The 12,421-nt window shown below is 45.3% G+C and overlaps 1 protein-coding gene across 1 annotated transcript in view; it reads right to left on the bottom strand.

Annotated features, from left to right (window-relative positions):
• Window positions 1–2,216: 2,216 nt before the first annotated feature.
• Window positions 2,217–12,421, bottom strand: part of LOC109913297 (glutamate receptor ionotropic, delta-1-like) — a 14,632-nt gene continuing 4,427 nt past the window's right edge. Inside the window, exons 3-5 of the mRNA XM_048616210.1 lie at window positions 9,710–9,876; window positions 5,869–6,109; window positions 2,217–2,693 (exon numbers count right to left, since the gene is read on the bottom strand). Coding sequence (XP_048472167.1) covers window positions 2,265–2,693; window positions 5,869–6,109; window positions 9,710–9,876 — 837 coding nt within the window. The 3' untranslated portion in view covers window positions 2,217–2,264. The remainder of the gene's footprint in view (window positions 2,694–5,868; window positions 6,110–9,709; window positions 9,877–12,421) is intronic.

Below are 12,421 nucleotides of genomic sequence, written 5' to 3'. Positions count from 1 at the left end.
TTCTGCTGCTGTTGTTGGCCCACAGTGCATTACGGATGCCCAGTCTCGAGTTGTTAGGTCTGTTCAAAGTCTGTCCCATTTAGCACAGTGATAGTGCCACATAACTTGATGGAGGGTATTCCCAATGTGAAGGTGAGACTTTGTCTCCATTAGGACTGTGTGGTGGTTGCTTATTGATACTAACATGGACAGATGCATTTTCAACAGGCAGATTGGTGAGGTGAGGTCAAGTAGGATTTTCCCTCTTGTTGGTTCCCTCACTGCCTGCTGCAGACCCAGTCTCACAACGATGTCCTTTCTGACCTGACTAGTTTGGGCAGATGTGGTGTTGTAGATATTGAAGTCGTGTCATTTTGTGCTCCTGTCTTCCTGACTGCTTTATCCAATCGATGAACCAACAGGATGGGTTCTGATACATTAGCTGACAAGTTGGCTTTGGAGGAAGCTGGTAGAGGGTAGGAATCCCCAGGCCTATGTCTGACCCACTGACTTCATGCTGATCATTCCCTGGGCCAACTCATGGACCATTATAGCACTGATAGCACTGTGCCACTACCTCTGCTGGTCTTGCCTTGCCAGTGATAGTCGGCTGTAAAGGATAATTCTGGGAGAATAACAATGACCTGTTGGGCTTACTGTGGATCTAATGGCTGACTCTCCCAATGTTAGCACCAAGCCCATGTCGTGGCAATTTTTCAGGGTTGATAGCCTGTTTGTGTGTGTGCGCGCGTGCGTGTGTGTGTGTGTGTGTGTGTGTGTGCATGTCTTGTGTATGCGTGTGTGTCTGTGTGCGTGCATGTCTGTGTGTGTATGCATGTGTGTGTGTGTGCGTGCGCATGTATGCATGTGTGTGTGTCTGTGTGCATGTATGCGTGTGTGTGTGCACGTATGTGCACACGCACGTGTGTGCGTGGGGGGGGCAGGTTTTTGGGGGACACCTTTGTTGTGTCTGCTTCCTAAGTTGATGCAAAGTGCATCGGGTTTTATTCAATTTAAATTTTCCAAATTTGGGGTTTGAATTCAGTCTCGCTCATGAGTGCAGTAACATCATCACTTCACCACAGCACTGGATGGTTGCTTGCTGTTTGGATATCACTCTCTTTGTCTTCTGTCCTTCTGCTTCACTGTGAGGTGCCTCTGATTCTCTGAGGTGACCATTCTCTGCCTCCCATGTGGAGATTGCCCTGACATCTGTCCATCAGCTCCCTCCAGAACAAAGCTAAGGTCAAGGTCTGCCCCTGCAATGACTGCTAGTGGAATCTGAACGCTTGGATTGTTTGGAAGCTTGACTGATCCCATTGGATTTCCTGGGTCAGCCAACTGGAACATACTGGAAGCAGCAGGGGGGGCTTTGAACAGCTGGCGGATGGAAAGCAGAGTAAACCCAATCGGTCAACAATGAAACGGTCTTTCAGTGTCTGACTGTGCCCCACTGCCTCACTGCCACCTTTCTCACTGAGCTCAATCCTCACCTCACCCAGCCTCATGTGACTCAACTCCTGAGTGTGACTGGGGGCAATGAGAAACTTTAAATCAAATCAACTCAGGTGCTCCTTGTAGTGCTGATATCTCAGCTTCAGGTACAATGATAGCACACCCTAAGCAGCTGGCTTTGCTGGAAGTTCTTGGAGTGATGTCCTTCTCATCTGTTCCCACTGTCACATTGAGGAACAACAGACTGGAATTGTAAAGCCTCAGCCCTGCAACAATGGGGGCAGAGACCCCCAGATAATTAGGAGCTTCCTGCAAACCTGCACCGAGGGGATTCCCAATTTTTGGAGCAATCAAGTTTTTTGACTTGGATCCTGGGAACTCAGATCCTTTATCTTAGCCAAAGGGAAATTGTTCTGTTCACCCAGTGAACAGCTGGTTGATGGAACTGTGTTGGCATCTGGAGGAAGAACAGATACCTCGCATTGTCCCTCACAAAGCAATGAAACAAGTGGAACCAACTTTAAATCACTTTCAGGAAAGAATCAAACTGATTGCAGTCACAATCAAAACACACTAAATCAGAAAACAATGTAATGAACTCTAAAAGGCTGAGACATCCAATAACGATCACAAGTGATTTGCTTTTTATTTGTATAGAACAGAATTTACAAAGCCAATCATTACATCATCTACTGACTTCAAAAATTGAGAATATTCAAAATACACTTTACCCCACTTCATTCTTGAGTTATTTACAAGTATTTACATGAAAATGCTAGATTTTTTTGTAAATTTTTTATATTAAAAATGTTGCCATGCGGCGTTTGAAATTAAATGGAGGTTCCATGGGAAGGCTCCATGGATTCAGGGAGCCCCCCAGGGCTTGGAGCAGCCTGGAATGACATGGGGATGGGGGTTTTCAGTGGGCTTTGGCGGAAGAGTCCTCCATTTGGTGATCGATGTTTGCACTGTATCGAGGGCAGTGTGGCAGAGCTGCTGAGAGGCAGAGACAGGTTGGTGCTGGCCAAGGAAGAGAGCTTCCTACTTGTGGCATGAGTTTGTTCTGGTAAAAAAGTGCTGACTGAGATCTGGGTGTTCTGGTAATCCCGTGCTGGCTCTAAACTCTGGCTGGTCTGCATGCTGCCAATGTCCAGTGCCGAGATTTCGATCGATGCTGCAGAGATCTGCTTATGGGCCATATCATCGTCCATCAGGCTGTTCATCCGACGGTGAACCTGCTCCAGATTCACCTCCTTGTCCTGTACAAGAGACATTCTATTAGACAGAGGGAGAGAGGGGGGAGTAAAGGGGCATGGGGGTGGGGGGTGGGGGTGAGGGAGAGAGGCGGGGTGGTGACAAGGGGGAGTGCAAAGGGGACCGAGGGAGTGAGAGGCCCACTGGGAGGGAGGAAAGGAAAGAGTGGGAGGGAGCAAGGGAAATGTAATGATTTCAATGAGGTCAGCCAGGGGGACCCACAGAATACGAGTTCCCTGATTGGGGTTGTTAATCTGGTCTAGTCAGGGAGTCCTGGCTGACAGATAGGAACAGGGGTGTCAGAGGTTCTGTTCACTCTGAGAGCTGGCTGGAATGGATGCAGACATAGCTGCATTGATAAGGCAGTGCCCAGAGCACCAACAAGGACAAAACTTACTGCCAGTAACTCCCTCACATCTGTGGGAATGGCAGGTAAACCCTGCACTCGGTTACACATCGACTATGCCAGTCTTTTCATCAGCTCAATATCCTTAGTCATTGTGGGAGGGACAGAATGAGAGGGAAAGACTGGAGAGGACAGAGTGGATAGAGGAGAGAAGGTGGAAGAGGGAGGGAGACGGTGGGAAGGTGAGAGTGGATGGAGGAGAGAGGGAGGTAAGAGAGGAGCAAGAGAGATGAAGGGGGAGGAGAGAGGCCATGAGAGGAAGAAGAGGGAATGGTTGAAGAGGGAGGGTGAGGGTAAGAGTGGGGTTGGGTTTGGGGAGCAGTGTGATTCTGTAAATTACTGAAAGATCATCTTCCCAAAAACTCCACTACCTGGGTCACCATATCAAATAATTTTTTGAGAAGACTTTTTGAAACATTATATTCAGAATAATTATCTACTTGAAATTTGAATCATAAAAGAATTGTCATCATGTAGAACACTAAGTTAAGAATTCACCAGAATTGCTAACATTAGTACAGTAATTCAACTGTAATCCCACTCTAATATGTTTTGTCATCATTTTTCATCTCAGAGTGAGAAATGAGGCTTGTTCCATCCTTTCTCATCTTTATCAGTGCCCTTGGAATTCCAGCTGCTCCCTGTCTGTGTGTTCACAAACACAATGATATCAACTCGGAGCAGCAGGAGGCCATTTGGCCTCTCCAACTTGCTACCCCATTCATGGCTGACCTGTTTGGGTTCTGAATTCCACATTCGCATCAAACCCCAAAGACCCTCTATTCTCTGCCTAACAAGAATCTATCCACCTCTGTGTTCAGAGTTGGGGCAGGAGGCGCTTGTGGTATAAAAATAGACTAGAAAATCTGGGACTTTTTCACTGGAGTGTAGGAGGTTGAGGGGTGACTTTATTGAGGTTTATAAAATCATGAGGGACATAGATATGGTAAATGACAAGGGTCTTTTCTCCAGGGTGAGGGAGCTCAAAACTAGGGGGCATATTTTTAAGGTGAGAGGAGAAAGTTTTAGAAAGGACATGAGGGGCAACTTTTTTTTTAAACTCAGAGAGTGGTTTGTGTGTGGAATGGACTCCCAGAGAAAGTTGCTGATGCAGGTACAGTTACAACGTTTAAAAGACATTTCGATAAGTTCATGAAAAGGAAAGGTTTGGAGGCGTACAGGCTGGGAGTGGCAGGTGGGTCACATTTAGTTTGATTATGGTCGGCATGGACTGGTTGGACCGAAGAGTCTGTTTCCATGGTATATGACTCTATGACTCTATAACCCAATCCTCCTTTCCATAAGGAGACTGGAACTGCACACTGTGTTTGAGATGTGGTCTCACTAATGCCCTGTATAACTGAAACATAATGTCATTACCTTTTTGTGTAATTCCACTCAGCAAAAGGAACAGCATTTCATTAGCGTTCGAAATTACTTGTTGTGCCTGTGTACTGACATTTCATAATTCATGCACAGGAACACCGAAATCACTCTGTACCTCAGAATTCTGAAATGCTCCTCCATGTAAGTAACACACCGCTTTTCTTATTCTTCCAGCCAAAGGGAGAAATTTTACAGCTTTACACTTTATATGTGGGCAGATTTTTTTTACGCACATATTCAAACTATCCATTTCCATCTACAATCTCCTCAATCTTCTTCACAACATATTTTCCAACATATCTCAATGTCATCTGTGAATTTCAGCCTTAATTAATTAATTAGCCTTCAGTCCCCTCACCTTAGTCATTGATGTGAATTGTAAAAGATTGCAGTCCCAGCACTGACCGCTGCAGGGCTCCAGCCCTCGCTTCCTGCCAATTGATTCAAGACCCATGTGGGGCAAACGTCAGACAGAGCCACATCGGAGTGCTGGAGGGGGCAGGGATAGGAAGGCTGGCAGGGAGGCAGAGGGAAACAGCAGGAGAAAGCAGAGGGAGACAGGGAGGGAGGAGGAAAAGGAGGTTGAGGGACGGGTGGAGAGAGAGGACAGATAATGAGAGGAGAAGGGCAACTTAGGGAGAGGAAAGGGAGCAGAGAGAAAGGAGCACTGGGGAGAGAGAGAAGGTGGAGAGGAAGGGAGAGAAGGAAGGGAATTGAAGGGAGTGGGAGGGCATGAGAGTGAAGAGTTGAGTGAAGGCAAGGGAAGAGAGTGAGGGAGGTGGGGAGAGGAGGGAATTGGAAGGGAGTAGAGGGGGTGGAAAAGGAAGGGATTAATAGGAAGGGTGTGGAAGGGGAAGGGATTGGAAGGGAGTGGAGGGGGTGGAAAAGGGAGGGATTAATAGGAAGGGCGTGGAAGAGGAAGGGTGTGGAAGGGGAGGGGATTGGAAGGGATTGGAGGGTAAGGAGGAAAGATGAGGTGCGGGCAGTGAACATGTTCTTGCCCTTACCTGATTGGTTGAATTTTACCATACTCGCGCGAAGGGAGGTGCTTGACTGCAAAGAAAGAAACTCAGGACAAGTAGGAGCCCAGCTCTGTGCTCCGGGATAATAGCCCAGGTTCCCAAAGCAATGCCAAGGAGGATAGACCTCAGCTTCTCCATTGGGCTTGAGCTCTCCACCTGGTCAACAGATTGTTCCTGAGGAGGAGGGAGTGATTTAAACATCGACTCCTCTGTTGGGTCTTGAACTGCATAGTCTTTGGATCAAAGACGAATCTCAGAGCTGAGCCAGGGAGCCCCATGACGGGCTGTTCATTGAGACGCCCTTTGACCACGAGCATATCACTATCAGCTCCAAGCCCCAGGGAGACCCCCGACCCACAGCTTTACCTCCTTGGGTGATTCTTGCTGGCATCGGTTGCTGTTCCACCAAATCTCCAGAGCTGCCACCAAACAGGCGAGTAGCAGGCCTGCGGCTAGGATACAGAAAACCCCAGCAAAGCTCTGGAGTTTCAACGCTCGCCCATCGGGCTGGCCATTAGTGTGGCCCTTCAGGTTACATCGTCCCATCTTTGGCCACCATTTCTGCTTGAAGACATCCAGGTCACCACTGTCTTGCATTTCGAGGATCCTGAAAGCATTGGAAGATTGGTGATAGAAACAGGAGAACTCTCACTGTTCAATAACATACTCCCCACAATAACATTTCACAACAACCTTAGGAACAAGCCTCAATATGGCCAGAAGTGTATTTAGGAGCATTTTGGAGCCCTTTACATGTGACGCTATGTTATTTTGAGTGAACAGTCCATGCAAATAGTTCCTTTCGAATTTGAGCAACCTTCTTCATTCAATAAGGCATTGGACAATTATTTAGATAAAGATAATGTGAAAGGGATTTGGGGGAATGACAGGAGATTAGCACGAGGTGATGATGCTCATGTGAAGAGCTGGTGTTGGCAGGATGGGCCAAATGGCCTCCTCCTACTTCGGAACAATTCACTGACTCGGTGATTATTTCAGTGAGTTGCCTGGTAAACACCCTTCCCGTGCTAGCAATTTCTTGTGAATGTTAATTTTTCCACTTCAATGGTTTGTTCCAAAAGGAAACAAAGACCACAAAGACCTCAAATCTTCCAAGGTCCAAGGGAATCATCCTCAATAAAACCCTTGGGTGAAAGCAGTACCAGGGGAAGAACACTGTCGGCTATTTCCACATAAAATCATTTCTGACAAACATTAGACAATGTTACAGAAGGGAAGCCCAGAGGATGTTGTTGAGCCCCATGCCCCTCCCATCTTTGCTCATCTAAATCTACCATGGTAACCCTGCATTCCTCTCTCCCTCAGATACATGTCTACTTTCTTCTGTAATGTATTGACAATAATCACTCCCTATGGGAATGAGTTCCACATTCTCTCCAATCTCTAAGTGAAGATGATTAGCCCTGAATCCCTGATGGATTTCATGGTGACTTTCTTACATTGAGGGCTTCTAGTTCTGCTCCTCCTCCACCAGAGAAATATTCTTTCTGTATCCACTGCAGTAAAATTTTTCACCTTTTCAAAGACTTTTGTTAAGTCCCCTTTCTGTAGAGAGAAGAGACCCAGATACCAGTCCCTTCCTGATGTGTAAAGCCACCCATTCCTGGCATCGTCCATGTGCATCTCATCTTCCTTCTCCCTCTCCAGTGCCTCTATGTTCTGTCTTTCACACGGTGACAGTGGTATTTCCCTAAAGTCTTGATGAAGGTATGTTATAAATGATGCAGTGGGAACGTCCAGAGACTCACTTTGTGAGAAGATAGGACACTGACGCTTATAGAATAAGGTATAAATGGATGAATTATTCACCATGGCTCATGAAGGAATTTATTGCTTAAATAAGTTTTACTGTAATATCATCCCTGTGTTGGATATTATTTCACAATCCAAACTAACATTTACTTCTAAGACATTTATACTCAAAACACTTTCTTCCACCGAGTGCATAAGACACAAGCATTCCTATTGTTAACTCAGTCACACTTGTAGGACTGTGCACTATCTTGGTTTCAGTCTTACGAGGAGATAATGAGATCAAACAAGATGTGAATTTTATTTTACCCAAGTTCCATGATGTCAATCAGGATAGACTGAACAAGCTGGACAAATTTTCTTGAGACTGGGTAGAGATCTTCAAAACAATGAAAGGGCTTGATAGAACAAATAAGGGTGACTGTTTCCATTTGCATACATCTCCCAGATTACAGTCATTGATATAAGATAGTCACAAACAAATGCACAGGGGAATTTCAGAGAAACCTCTTTACCCAGAAACTGGGAGGAATGTGGCTCACACAGAGACTGGGTGAGGTGAATCATTTCGATAGCTTTAAGGATAAACTCAAGAGGGAGAGAGGAATCTATGGAAGCATGGTGAGAGGAAGCTGATGGGGCTTTAAGGACAAGCACAGACCTGTGGGCTAAATGGCCTGTTTCTGCTGCTGTACTTTAATGGTTTATGTGGTGGCCGGGTGCAGTTATTTATTACATCTCACATGATGTCCCTGGGTGATCTGGTGCTGACAGCAGTGAGTGTGAGAATCCCTTGAAAAGCACCAATTGAGAGCAGGCTAATGTTACTATTGGCTACTGGTCTCTGGGGATCCTTACAATTCGTGTTAGAGTCAGGGAAGGGAGGAGTGGAATATTGAGGTGGGGTAAAAGATGGAGGATTGAGACAGGGAGAATTGAATGTTGCTTATGGGTTCATTGAAGAGGGTTCAGAAGTGATTTACCAGGATGTTGCCTGGAATGGAGAGTTTAGTTATAGGGAGAGGGTGGATGGGCTGGGACATTTTTCCCTGGAACATAGGAGGTTGAGGGGTGACCTTATAGAGGTTTATAAAATCATGGGGGTATAGATAAGGTGAATAGCAAGGGACTTTTCCCCAGGGTAGGCGGATTCTAAACTAGAGGGCATATATTTAAGGTGAGAAGAGAAAGATTTAAAAAGGACCTGAGGGGCAACTTTTTCACACAAAGGGTAGTTCATACGTGAAATGTACAGCCAAAGGAAGAGGCAGATGCAGGTACAGTTACAACGTTTAAGAGACATTTGGACAGGTACATAAATAGGAAAGGTTTAGAGAAATATGGGCTAAACACAGGCTAGTGGGACTAGTTTAGTTTGAGAGACTTGGTTGGCATGGATGAGTTATACCGAATGATCTGTTTCCATGCTGAGTGACTCCATGACGCTAGGAACAGCAAATTTTCCAATCCTGCCGCTCCATAGGTAACAGGGAAATGATGAACTAAGCTCAGGTGTGTGGTTGGTCTATGCCAGACAGCCTTGCTCCCTGCGTTTAGACTGATGAGAGCTCACTGCCTTGTCCTGCTCAGATCTTGGAGTTAACATTGCAGTTATTGACATCATTCAAAGTTGATGCTACCTGGCTGAATGGAACAATTTAAAATCCCAACATATCAGCCCCTGGGTCAGTGCTAAAGTTAGAGAAGGTGGTGTTCATAATCACTCATTGATCTGACAGAGTAAATAAGGAGAAACTGACTCTCCTGGTAGAAGGGGCTGGTGATGAGAATTCACTGTTTCAAGGTGATTGATAGAAGAGGAAAGGCAACAAAGAATTACATTTTACAGAGGTGCGTTCCTATTATATGCCTGAGGGGACAGTAGAAGCTGATTTAACTGTAATTTTCTGAAAAGGAATTGGATAGACACTTAAATATGTGGAATTCACTTCCCGAGAGTGTGGTGGGGGCTGGGATACCGAATAAATTTAAGGAGGAGATGGACAGATTTGTAATTAGTAACGGGTTGAAGGGTTATGGAGAGCGGGTAGGAAAGTGGAGTTGAGGCTGAGGTGACATCAGCCACGATAGTATTAAATGGTGGAGCAGGCTTGAGGGGCTGAATGGCCTCTGATTGCTCCTTGATCTTCTGTTCTTAAAGGGGAACATTTTCAAGGTGGTGGGAAAATACAAGGGATTGGGATGAATTGGGGTGCTCTTTCACAGAGCTGCCACAGCACGATAGGCTGAATATTTCTATTCTTAGATTTGAACGAACCTGGGCACATAAAATTAAAATCACCCTTAAGGTGACCGTCCTTTTAGTTCATTCACAGCAGATCACAAGAGAATGATGACACACATTTTTCAATTGTAAGACTAAGAAACGTAAGAGCCTCAGTTACACGAAGGAGACTGTGGAGTTCAATCTTACCTCTGGGAGAAGAGGTCTCTATAGGGACTGCCATGTTGCAATGCAATCCCATACCCTTTACTGCTAATACTGTTCCCAACCACTGTCAGGGAACAGTCATCGTCTGTCAATGCTGTATATTCCACCACAGCCATATCCCACAGGAAAGCATATGTTCCTGTCTTTATCTGCAAACACAGAAAGAATTTAAGAATAATTATTGGATCAATTTGATGCAGAACGTTTGTATCATGTATCATTAACATAGCCACACGTGCAGCAGGTTGAGAACGACAACTATCTTTCAGGAGGACTCAAACCCACGTTGTTGTGCAATTATTATAACTCATGGGGAATGGTTTTGTTTTCCAACTGGACTGTAGCAAGCTGTCAGTCTGTGTGGCTGTGTTTTAAAATTACTGCTATACAAACAGATGAATGCAATCATCTCAAACATGACCAGCCTCCGAATAGGATGAAGGGTCTAGGCCCGAAACGTCAGCCTCTCTGCTCCTATGATGCTGCTTGGCCTGCTGTGTTCATCCAGCCCTGCACCTTGTTGTCTCCGAATAGGTCTATTGTGTTCAATTAGATTATCTTGCCATACTGACACGGGTTGATTAGATATTACAGAATGAATGTGCTCATTTCAGAAATGAACACAGTAAGGAGGAAGGAACAAAAGGTTTTCATGTTTTGAACTTTAAAATGACAGGGGCTCACTGAATCCTCATCACTTTGGAGGCAAGAACACTTTGAGGAAGATTACTGCTGATGGTCACAGGGGGCAAGTAACAAAGAGCATGGGGGAGTAACAGAGAGTGAGGGGAGAGTAACAGAGAGTGAGGAGGGAGTAACAGGGAGTGAGGAGGGAGTAAAAGGGAGGGAGGGAAGAGTAACAGAGAGTGAGGAGAGAGTAACAGGGAGTGACGGCAGAGTAACAGAGAGCATGAGGGAGCAACAGGGAGTGAGCAGGAGTAAAAGAGAGTTAGGGGAATAATAGAGAATGAGGGAGGAATAACAGAGATTGAGGGGGGAGCATTTGGGGATAGAGGGAATAACAAAGGAGGGAGTAATACAGTCTTTGTCCAAATATGGACAAACATACAAACTTGGAGTAGGAGTAAGTCATTTCACCCTTCCAGCCTGCTGCACCATTCTATAAGACCATGGCTCATTTAGATGAGAGGTAATTAATTCTCTCAAATGGTCATCAATGTGTGGAATTCACTCTCCCAGAGTGCGCTGATGCCAGGATAATGAGTAAATTTAAGGAACCGATGGACAGGTTTTTAATGAGTCACAGATTGAAGGGTCGTGGAGAAGTGAAGGGAAGTGAAGTTGAGGCTGAGGTGAGATCAGCCATGATCGTATTAAATGGTGGAGCAGGCTCAAAGAGCTGAATGGCCTCCTCCTGCTCCTAGTTCTTGCGTTCTTAATCTGATGGTGGCCCTAAATCCACTTTACAGCTGTCCCATGACCTTTGACTCCCTTGATGATGAAGGGTCTGACTATTTCAGGCTTGGTTATGTTCATCGACACAGCCTGGTGTCTGGGAAAGAGAGTTCCAAATTATCACAACTAACCGACAGAAGAAATTCCTCCTCATCTGCATCTTAAAATGGGAGACCTCTAATGTGCCCCATAGTTCCAGATACCTCAATGAGGAGAAACTCTTCTCAACATCTATCCTGAAAAATCTCCTCAGAACCTTCAGTATTCCAGTAACATCACCTCTCAGACTTCCAAACTCGGATCAGCACAGGCTCAGCTGCTAAACCTTTCTTCACAAGCCAATCCTTTCATTGCAGGAATTAGCCAAGTGATCTTTCCCCTAACTGATTCTAATGTAATTATATCACTCCTGAAACAAAGGGATCAACACCGTACATCGTGCTCACCAACATCCAGTACAATCATGGAAACACTTCCTTTACACACAGTCTCCTTTGTAATAAAGGCCAATATTCCATTTTCTTTCCCAATTACTTGCTGTATCTTCATGCTTCAATGATTTGTGTACAGGGACACCCAGGTTCCTCTGTACCATTGCATTCTGCAGTCTCTCTCCATTGTTCAGACCCACTGGGAGAAGTTCACCGTTTCTGGAGCCCCACTACTCCAGGGTCAATGTGAAAGTGAATGATTAAATCAAAATACACAAAGTTCTCAATTTTCCCACCTGATGGACTCAGTTTACCAGGAAAAATGGACAACATTCCTGTACTCCACAAGATCCACTGTTTATTTTAAATAACTAAATTCTAACTGCAGAGTAAACAAATCATATGGTAATCATGTAATGCTATTGGTTGAAACTCCAACCTCTATTTTAAACCGCTACAGAAACAAATCTCCAGGTATTCCTATTGTACAATTTGAAGGCAGGTTCACGGGGCAAAATACTTTAAACTTGCCTGAACTAGAATTACATTAGGAGTGGGCTGCAGGATTATTCAGGTAAGGATTGTTCAGTTGTCCCAGTCTCATGTGCCACAGACATTGGCAATAATAGCCATACCATTTAAGGATTGCGGGGGTTCTGGGATTGAGTGCTGTGTAGGCCCCAACATCTGCTCAGCCCCAGTGGGTAACAACCATACCCCATGCCCCCATTGCTTTTGAAAGTTGGTCTGATATGAATGGATCATTTCCTTGTGACAGCCGCAATGGCTCTGGAAGTATTACTGCTCCCACTGAAACACTCCCTCCCACTCCACAAAGGCCAACCTC

This window comes from Rhincodon typus, chromosome 34 (assembly GCF_021869965.1).
Source record: "Rhincodon typus isolate 14 chromosome 34, sRhiTyp1.1, whole genome shotgun sequence".
Classification (NCBI taxonomy): Eukaryota; Metazoa; Chordata; class Chondrichthyes; order Orectolobiformes; family Rhincodontidae; genus Rhincodon; species Rhincodon typus.
Note: the sequence above shows the minus strand (reverse complement) of the source record. Positions and strands in the feature narration are given on the sequence as shown.